Source organism: Amphibalanus amphitrite, unplaced genomic scaffold (genome assembly GCF_019059575.1).
Source record: "Amphibalanus amphitrite isolate SeventyFive unplaced genomic scaffold, NRLGWU_Aamphi_draft 001580F_arrow, whole genome shotgun sequence".
In the NCBI taxonomy this organism is placed as follows: Eukaryota; Metazoa; Arthropoda; class Thecostraca; order Balanomorpha; family Balanidae; genus Amphibalanus; species Amphibalanus amphitrite.
In genome coordinates this window covers 14,369-25,230 of record NW_024883073.1, presented here as the reverse complement: position 1 = coordinate 25,230, position 10,862 = coordinate 14,369, and the positions used below count along the sequence as shown (strand labels likewise).

The window sequence follows — 10,862 nt, the reverse complement described above, 5'->3', positions numbered from 1 at the left end:
TCGACCGGACGCGCCCAGCACGCGGCGGACCGGGGCGTGCTGGTGGAGAGGCACGGGCTAAGGGTCGTGCGGAGTAGACGATCAACGACAGATAAGGAGCGTCTGAAAGGAAAACAGAGAGGCTGGCTGCCATCGCTGGTGAGTGCCCAATTTGGCTTGATTAGATGGTTAGTTTCTATCAATTGGATGCGAGGAATTATCCCAACCGCCGATGTTTACCGATTTAATTAATGATTGTAAAACAGTCCCTTCTTAGGTAAATCATACTATGTGTATGATTTTATACGGATGACCGATCTCTTAACTCTACTTCCAGACGCTATAAGTCTGCCTCCGCAGACGATGCCGGCGGCGTCGCGGACCGAAATCACGGACAACATGCCGGCGGCGTGCCTGACGTTTTTCGTGCCGCCCAACGACGGTAGCGACACGACCAACCGCGAGCTCCTGTCGCGCATCAGGAGGACGGGGAAGTTCGACAGGAGCGGCACGACGTTCGTCACCACAGAGCCCAACGACATGTACCGCAGAGGGGGTGAGCGTGACGGGACTCGGGAGACGGCGCCACGTCACTGCACTGGTTTGAGGTGTTTCCTTACGGTTTTGATACGGTTTTACGTTGCATACAGCTTCTTTATCGATCTGATGTAAATCTATATGTTGCGGGCCAAGTGCGAAGGCTAGTCCATTCGCGAATGGCCTAGTCCAAGTGCGATAACGCACTTGGACTAGGCCGTTTGCGAATGGACTAGTCCATGTGCGTTATTGCAGTTGGCCTAGGACGTTTGCGAATGGACGGGCGTTTATGCTCCCAGTCCAAGTGCGAAGTCAGGCCAAGTGCGAAATATCCAGCAAAGTGACGTCAACTTGGCAAGTCAACTTCGCATGTGCAAAGTCCCGTGTGAAATGATGCGTGCAAAGTATTGGTAACTCAACCGGCGTCACTTAACCTGGCCTGGTGACCTGACCTTAGGTCATCTGGAGTCAGCATTTTCACACAATGTGCGCAGAATATGGGAGAAAAGGTATACAAAATTTGGCTTTGCTGCGCGCCGCCGTTTTCTCGTGATCTGTGAAAAACCACAGGGGGGTTGAAAGCAACCCCCCCCCCACCCTGCAGTGCGCGTATTGTTAATATATATTACTGACCGGGCCGACGAAATTATTTGGAAACGAGGTTTGCAAAATTGACGTAGGCCCGAGTGCGAAGCACGAGGGCTGGAGTCAAATTTTGCAAACCGAGTTTCCAAATAATTTCGTACGGCTGAGGTCAGTAAGATTAATTTTCCTACATGCCGCATACCTGCTAAGTAGTTTCGACAGGTTTTGGTGATACTTTTACACAATTGTTTTGTCCATAATTTCCTAACAGTGATTGCGCTACTGCTGTGGATAAATCTTTAAGGGAAATTTATAGAAGAGAATGCATCAAAACACCTTACTTCAAAAAGAATCTCGTCTGAAAATATCAACTCAGAATGGCACAACAACTGGATATCCAAGGAATATAATACATGAATAATTTGCCACGACATAAAGACAAGAAGAAGGTACAATATTTCTAGTGATTAAACGTGAATTTTCCGGTGCTCTTGCAAGAATCTTTTCTTTATTTATGTAATCGTACTTTGTTGATGCCCATGGCTAAACTTTCGTGAAATACATTATATTTTCCATATTTTACATGTTTGTTTCGAGGAAAGGACTACAACTGTCAAATGATAACGCAATAACTTAGGCCCAAGGTATCAGTCGACATATCAAACGAAGATAAGACAACAAGCGATAACGGATTACGATTAATAGGCGCATATCTTAACATATTTTCGGCTTTGTACCTAACCAATACAAATATTTCAAAACCCTTGATAAGCAGAGCAGATATTGTTTTATCCAAAAATGTTAGTTTTCTAATTTTACGCGGCGAATATCATGCAATAATGATGTCAATTATAATTCCATTTCAATTATACCTCTGGGCTAATGCGATAAACTGCAGTTTAGAGGTCATTGCCCTGGGCAGTAAACCCGGGCAGTAAACTTTTGTTTCCTGCCCGGCCTATTAAATAACATGGCATTTTGACACCGACAGTTTCTTGGTCCTAGTTTTACTGCCCGGCTCGTGCTGTGCTTAAGACATACCCCGGCATGTAGGAAATGCAATGCAACACAACAGTTTTTCGAACACTCACCGCACCGCACTCACCACACACAAGCCGCACCGCCCCGGTACACCACACCAGAGCAGAATGAATCGAGCGCCACAAACTCGACCAAGGTCAGGTCGGGTCATCAGCGGGGAGCCCGGAGCACGGTACTAATGGTCTCCGCACACCACGCGACTCTCCGCTGTTCGAAGGTCACGGGGATATTTGACCTCCCCAGATCCAGATCAGTGGCCGAAGCCTGGCCAGCGGCAACACGTTGCTATAATTTCCGCGTTGTGCAGGGTTCAGCGGAAAGTCGCATCCCGAATGGACCAGGCGTGTGGAGACCTTAACCCAGAGTTGCGCCAGCTCGCAGATCTGCTCCGGAGAACAAACTAAACATATAGACGCAGTGGCGTCGCCACGGATTTTCGACTAGGGGATCTGGTCGGACGGTCAGTCAAAGTTATCCCCACCAAATACTGAAAACTCCTCGGATTTAGACAATTTTATTTTGAGAATGCACCAAAATCGTTTTAAAATATTTTATTTTATTCTTGATCGATTTTCGTGGCCAAAAGTGTGTGTGTGGGGGGGGGGGCGTCGGACCGGCATATTTTCAAGAATGTGTGTGTGGGGGGGGGGGGGGGGGGTCCGGACCCCTCCGACCCCCCCCCCGTCGGCGACGCCCCTGCATCGACCAGCGGTCCCCCATTCATTCGGAATCGTACCCCAATCCGAGGATCCATGCTTCCGGCGGCTAAGTGCAACGCCACAAACCCGTCCGTTCGCAAACGGCCTAGGCCATTCGCGAATGGCCGGCCATTCGCAAACGGACTAGTCCGTTTGCGAACGGACCGCCATTCGCAAACGGCCTAGTCCATTCGCGAATGGACTAGTCCGTTCGCAAACGGACTAGCCTTCGCACTTGGCCCGTAACATATACGTTTTTGAATCGCCTTGGCCATAGACCTTTGTATACCGGTAGACCTCCGTATACTCTGCCTTGGCTCATGCTGATGCCTATAGTTGTTACGTTTTGCAGTGACGCAAAAACGTATTTTGTGGAAAGGTAAGCCAACGCGCTCTAAATTCCCTGATGGTATGCCCCCTCAGGCCAGTTTCCCGTGTTTCACGTGGAGGAGAGCCCGGCGGCGCTGAGACCTCTGCTGGGGGACGGGCCCGGTCAGCCGCGGCTCCTGCCGCCTGGCCTCATCGACGACAGGACAATCACTCAGCAGGGTAAGGTCTGCACTCGCCGTGGTCATTCAGAGATTTAAATATGTCACAACCTATTTACGTGGCATGTTGATTTGTGTTTTTGGAAGGAGTTTGATTAGCAACTAAGATTATCGTCGTGGAATTGTTTACTGCCGAGTGCCGATGCCGTTCGCTTCACGGACATAACTTTCATGTCTCGCAATGCTTTTATTTTAGAAATAAACGTCGGTTCCCACAGGGTTGTTCCGACAGGTGCACAAGTTTGAATTTGATGACGTTAGCCCAGAGTCGGGCGAGACGGCGTGTATTCTGATGGCGTTCAAGTCCATGCAGCAGCAGCACGATCCGGAGCTGATAACTCACTGGAAAACCTGGACCGGTGAGTGATGATTCTACTAAACTCCAAAGGTCTCACAGGCAGACACGTCGTCCTACAACGTTCCTCCCCGTGTTTACGTCCCTTTCCTGAATTGATACTGGGTAAAAAAAGGAAAAATGTGGAATGTGGATGGTACTTTGGCATACTATCAATGTTGTTGTTACCGAAAGTAACGAATTTCTACGGCATCGACTGGAGCAATTTCTACGGCATCGACCCCGACATTGTCGTATCTTTCACTATGATCGACAGTTTTGATGCATGACCTTTATGATGGTTGTTTAGTTCACCATTATGGTCGCATATGGACCTGCTATTCCGATTAATTACACCACCCTGGGAATGTGCCAACGATCCAAAAGGACATCGTCCGGTTTTACCTGAGCGAGCATCGCATGAGTCTTGGGCCTAATTACGGAAGAAGGTCTTGGGCAGCTCAGTCTACTATGCTTGGTAATTATCCTCGGTAACTTACCGAAAATGAAACAGTGCATGGCTCGAGCCTATCAACAGAGGTAGACGCAATGAAGCTAGACCACTACATACCTGCAGCAGGCGGCGATCGAAACTCGAAAGCCTTTAGAAATGACAACAAGACAAAAGTAGAGGTCTAAGGCCGAAGACATTTTGGGTCACCTTAGTTTGAGGGCATGTTAGCGTCGGAGTTTCACAAGATATATGAATACCTTTCCCCATGAATAAAACTGTATTTTAGGTATTTGTTCACGAGGTGTAAGCCAAATGCCAATGATTCCAAAAAGGTCAGGATAGGGGAAATTTGGCATTTGGCCTCAATAACACGACTTATTCTTATTTTAACCCTCGCATGTGTAGGGGGGGGGGGTCGGATGGACCCCCCCCCCCATGGTTTTTCGCAAATAACTCGCGTAAAAAGCGGCCGATCGCGACGAAACTTTCAGTACCCTCGCATTGATCAATTTGACACCTACCCTGAAAATTTCATGACCCTGACCCAAATGACCTTTGACCTGTGACCTCTTTTCCGAGACCATGTTTGGCCGGAATCGCGATTTCGCGTATGTCGGCTCGCACTAGCCGCGTGTTTGCAAGCTTTTCGTGGTTTCAAACGTTCAAACATGTGATTTGATGTTACTCCCGTGTGTGTCAAGACTCAAGGTCACCTGAAGGTCAGGTCAGGTCATTGACCTTTGGTGACCTCGGGTGACCTCGGGTCACTTTTTCGAGTTTTACATGTTTCTAGGCTAGTTTTTGGAGCTGAATTCGAATTTAGCAACCATTTGAACATTTACGAAGTAGTTTTGGTGACTTCGTAACATGTTACGAAGCTGTCAGAGGCGGTTGACACGTACTACGAATACCCGTCACGACGCCTACTGGTTGACCTGACCTGACCTGACCCGACCTGGTCTAAATGCTTCAAGACATCATCTGTGATCAAAACTAACACGATATTCGTGATCAGCACCCCGAAAAACCCCTTAGCAGCCACACTTTACGACTTTCTAACAGGTCCCGATTTTCCCGACTTTGGGTCATTGACCTGACCTGGAAGGTCAACCAATGACCTAGGACCTTAAAATTGGGTATCATCGGCTTCCTCTCGTCACGGGCAACACGCTCGTTTTTTTCCGCGAAGCTCTAGCTCGATCAGGGGCCAAACGGCAAGGGGGGGGGTCCAACCGACCCCCCCCCTACACATTAGAAGCTGGCAAACGCCGCACACATGCGAGGGTTAATATGATTATTTCCAGATCTTGCCGTTTTTCGCTTCGCGGCCCAGGAGCCAAGCTAGCGGGTGTGGGAGAATGCTGCTTCTCCTCCCCTCAAAGTCTTAAACTAAAATTTTATATGACAAATATTTAGATGTTCTTAAAGGTGGTCTGTATGAGCCCGCATTTTGCGCCTATAAACTCACTTGCCTCGCATATTGCCGAAAGTGCTTTATTATTATCCCCGGCCCTAACCCCTCAGTAGAACGAAAATTGTAAACGGCCTGCCAGTTAGACTGTGCCGCATGGCATTGGTGCGCTCCGGGCGGGCCTAACTGCCGTCGCCCGCTCGACAGAGCTGTCAGACGCCTGACAGTGTGTGATGGTGACGGCGGAAATTAGGCGACGGGACGTATAACCGGAGCTACAGAAGAAGCTGGAGCATATATGTTAAATGTTTTTGTCGATCACGTAAGAAAAACGATAAAATCTTCCTAAATTGTATTCTGTTTTTAACGATTTTACACTATAAACTGTCTTCGACGTTATTCGTGCAGACGACGTTATTCGATGTAGCACATAACTGAAGAAAATGGCCATACAGCGAAACATTATAAGAATGCTTCACTGTGTCTGTCTACTACGTTTCTTGACTTTTCCAACCATGGCATAGCAATAGGTATATTTAGATTTTAGACACAGGTAGGTATATCAGCATATGTTCGTGAAGTTCTCCCAATTTCAGAGATTCTGCACGACTGTCCCGCCTCCTCCGGGCTCGTCGCCCACGACGTGCTCATGTGTCCACCAGTAATTACATGTCGTGTTATTCACGCTGATATCGACCGTAGCGGAACCAATGTGGCCGAGTGGGGACGGCATCGGTCCGTGCCGCCAGGTCATTCTGTCATAGGTCTGGCAGGGGAGGAGGGAGGGGGTACAGAGACGCGGCACAGACGACAGGGACGGGCGGGCGCCGCTCCCAGAGCCTCCCAATGTGTTACGGTGGGCGGATATGTGAAAGGATCCAGAAGGGTGTCTGTCTGCTAGTGGGTGGTAAAAAATTGATGTAAGTGTTGTAACGATAATTGAATAGAGGAGCATATGGTCTATGAACGTTTTGCGATACAGGTCTGTGGAACATTATTGCATTAGAATATAATGAAATTTTTCTTTTTACGTAAAATTCCCTGCCGCTAGGACGAGCGCGCTACTGGTTGGCTATAACGTAAAACAGTAGAACTGTCCCTCCTGAATATTTTGGCGTTCTACTGATAACCTCAGTATCACACGTCCTAGCGGACCATTGGACAGAGCTGGGGCGGTGAGGACTGGACGGTAAGGGCCGACATTCCGACAGGTGTGCATTGATCGAGTAAATACCTACCCCTGATAGTGTCAGGACACAACGCACTGGCAGGTGGCACAGCATGGAGCTAAGGCCGTATACTAGCTATGGAGTCGGTCCATTTGTCGGACAACTGCGCGAACTTTGGCCCGTGGAGGCACCGTACTTTATACACAGTGTAATTGTCTGTGCTGTATAGTCATGGCGGCTGCCGAAATTGTTCGTATTCAGCCGTGAGCTGTGCACACATTAAACGACGCAATCGTCCTGTAAGTTAAATATTGATCGGTGGTGCAGGTTATCCATCATACGTCTTTTACGAGAGTCAATAATATTGTTCACACTATATGCAAAATATTTGGAGAAATTTCGTTTGTCATTTACCGGTAATTTTTTTTTTAAACGCCGATATACCATGCCTCGTGCCCGGCAGGTGCGCGCGGTCTTCTGGTGGATTTCGGCACAGATGTGGCCCCGCGCAGCGCCGCGTTCTACGTGCGGCAGCGACCCGAGCGCGGCGATCAGTTCATGTACGTGGTGCTGATCCACGTGCACGTCACAGAGGACACGTGGTGCATCGTGCGACACCTGGTGAGAGCACCCCTCCCACCCACTCCATACACATTACCTGACCGAATTGGTGGGAACGGATCACTAAGCAGACTAATGTTAGCTTTTAGTGTATTCTTCCATCACTGCCTTCAGATTGCAACCGTCTTTGTGTCTTAGCTTAGTTATTTTACCTTATGTGTCTCTGTATGTATGTATCGTCATTCGGGCGCCTTAGTTATTGTGTTTATGTCCATAATTGATTAGCATTATCTGGCCAGTAGCCATGGATCTTAGTTGTATGTTTGAAATCCAGTAGCGTGTCAAGTCATTGATAGTTGCTGGCTGCTGCTTGTCTCGATTCCAGTAGCGTTGTCTGTCGTAGTAGCGTTCCTGCTTGTCTATTTCAGTAGCGTTACTAATGTCTCTCCTCCCTGTCTTTTTTTTAGTCAAGATTCCAGTAGCGTAGGAATGTGTCCTGTTTATGTCCTATCTCAGGTGCAGCGGTTCCGGGTGGAGCGGCAGTTCGGGTACATCAGTGTCTACAAGGAACACCGCCTGGGTAGACCCAAGTCGGGGGCGCGCTGACTCGAGGAGTGCTCGTCTATTACGAGTACCTACACTACGTATTGACGAAATCTGCACTGTTGCTCTTTGATAAGTGTGTAATGCACGGCTCAGGTTCTTGCCTACCTGTCAAGTCATTCATCAAGCTAGATGAAGTTCATTAAAGGGCTATGACCGTTCCCTTGTCAACTTTTGGTCGATTTAAGTGAATGACACATGTTTGATAAGTTTACTATGTATCGATAATAACATCCGACTTATTCAGATAAATTTGTATCGACTCTATGTATATATCCATGTTGTTTTTCTTTGTATAAGAAAAGCTTATTTGTATTGGCATTTATGTATCAAGGTATATCAGGCACGTTATGGACGCATTTCGTCCTCGAGACTCGAAATATAGGTAGTGCGACGATGTTTGATGACGTTTTTCATTAGAAAAGCTTAGAGTAAAAGCGTTATTAAATGGCCACAGTTTGCTGCACTTAAGACTTAGTCAGAGTATATAGACAACATTTAGTTACCAGTAAAACGCCTTTTGGGCGAAGAACGAGCGAGCGAGATAGTGAGCCCTGCACGTGCGGAACGGCGTGAGGGTACTTCCAACGGGCTTGTGCAAAGCACCCTTCTAACCGGTCGCTAGCGGTGTGCCAAATTTGAACGCAATCGGCCCAGCCGTTCTTGAGATCTGGAAGCGGCATTCTGCACGTGCGCACGTGCAAACGGGGTCCAAACTGACTTTTGCACGGCACCCTTCTAACCGGTCCCCAACCGTGTACCAAATTTGAGCGCAATCGGCCCAGCCGTTCTCGAGATCTGGGAACGCCCCCTGCACGTGCGCACGTGCAGTAGCACCCTAACTGCAACACATGGGAATGCATTGCCTGGTGGGTGCCTACCTGTATGCCAAGTTTCAGCGAATTGGCCCCAGTAATTACAGAGTTATTGAAATGGGAACAAATTTGGCACCTCTTATTGTTGTATTTTGCACGTGCACTGGGGGTGACCCACATGCATCGAGAGTATCCTATTTTTGGTAGAAGGGATGCTGCTACCCTACAAAAGTTACCGCAAGTCAATCGCCCAAGCGGCTGCTGAGATATGAGCTTCTCAAAATCACTACTTTTGCAAAGCAGCTTAAACACCCATGACTTTTCACGTGGCACGTGCCACGACGGTCATTGAGGTGTATCAAAAGTAGTCAATTACGGGGTAGAAGGGATGGGGCTACCCAGCAAAAAAGACCGCAGGCCAATCGGTCCAGCGGTTGCTGAGATATAAGCCTCTCAAAAGCGTTACAGGCCGGGCCGGGCCGGGCCGGGCCGCTCATACTGAGATTTTTCCGTTATATTGAAAAGACTCGCTTCGCTCGCTGCGCTCGCTCGCTCGTAACTATACGAAAGAAGGAATAGCCCTTCTCATTACACAGATCGGCTGATAGTGCAACTTTTACAGCGAAGACCTTACTTTGGTGACGGATAGCACTGATGGCCAATGCTATTGCGGTAAAATGTCACGGGCGATTGTAACATGATAACATATTGTGGACGTGTGGTATTGGAATTTGCATCTCGCTGTGTGTGCTCGGGTGGCCGGCCGCGAGCTGGCGGCGCCTCGGCTCGCCGGGCGGCCGGCCTGCCCTGGGGCGGTGCGGGCCGCTCGGCGGGTCGGGCGGCGGGCGGCGCGGGGAGTCGGTTGCGGGGCTCGGTGGAAGGTGGACGGTGAATACAGGCGTGGAACGGCTACATGTTTTGACGGTGAATGAAGACGGCGAACGGCTACATATTTTGGGGGCTCGTCTAAAAGCCTAGCAAGTTCACATGAAGTACGTGCCTGTGATTCCGCGCTGTGATTCCACGCTGTGATTCGGTGTTGAGATTCAGCGTTGTGAGTCTGCGTTGCGAGTCTGGGCTGGAGTCGCTGCGTCGCGAGTCGAGAGTCGGTGTCCAGCAAGCCAGCAAGTTGACGCCTAGCAAGCCAGCAAGTCGGCGCCCAGCAAGTACTCGCGCTCACGTACTGAGCTCTACATTATCCGCGCCACGTTGGGTCTGCGCCGCGCCGCTCCACGTCGAGCCTGCTCCGCACCGCGCCACGTTTGGCCGCGCCGCGCCACGTTTGGCCGCGCCGCGCCTCTCGTCGTCGAGGCTGAGCCTGCGCCGCGCCGCGCCACGTTTGGCCGCGCCGCGCCTCTCCACGTCGAGCCTGCGCCGCGCCGCGCCACGCCACATTTGGCCGCGCCGCGCCACTCCACGTCAAGCCTGCGCCGCGCCGCGCCACGTTGGCCGCGCCGCGCCTCTCCACGTCGAGGCTACACCGCTCCGCGCCACGTTTGGCCGCGCCGCGCCTCTCCACGTCGAGCTTGCGCCGCGCCGTGCCACGTTTGGCCGCGCCGCGCCTCTCCACGTCGAGCCTGCGCCGCGCCGCGCCACGTTAGGTCTGCGCCGCGCCACGCCACATTTGGCCGCGCCGCGCCTCTCCACGTCGAGCCTGCGCCGCGCCGCGCCACTCCACATCAAGCCTGCGCCGCACCGCGCCACGTTTGGCCGTGCCGTGCCGCTCCACGCTGAGCCTGCGCCGCGCCGCGTCCAGTCTGCACCAGAACGCGCCGCTTACGTCGGGCCTGTGCCGCGCTCTGCCGCTCCGCGGGCTCGCCAGTCGCCACCATGTCGGACGCCGAAAATGACAGCAATCGCGCGGAGGAACTTCATGAGCTGAGGGAACAGCTGGCGACTGCTCTTCAGCGCATCACTGAGCAACAGCAGTCCATACGTGACCTGAGCCGGCGCCTGGAGCTGTCGCTAACATCAGCGGCAGCGGCGCCCGGTACGGCCGGGGTGCCTGTTCCCGAGTCTGCGGACAACCGGGGAACCCCGGCTCCGGCTGCATCATCCGGTGCTGCAGCCGACGGACTAACAGGTCAGCCTCTAACACTGTGTATGCCCGTGTGTCCGGATGAGAAT

General features: G+C 51.0%; 1 protein-coding gene across 1 annotated transcript; it reads left to right on the top strand.

Annotated features, from left to right (window-relative positions):
• Window position 1: 1 nt before the first annotated feature.
• On the top strand, window positions 2–8,172 carry LOC122373966. Its single transcript, XM_043352427.1, has 6 exons — window positions 2–138; window positions 317–535; window positions 3,264–3,389; window positions 3,607–3,747; window positions 7,220–7,377; window positions 7,834–8,172. The coding sequence occupies exons 2-6, from the start codon at window positions 343–345 to the stop codon at window positions 7,921–7,923; spliced, it is 708 nt and encodes a 235-aa protein (XP_043208362.1). The 5' UTR covers window positions 2–138; window positions 317–342; the 3' UTR covers window positions 7,924–8,172.
• The last annotated feature ends 2,690 nt before the right edge of the window (window positions 8,173–10,862 follow it).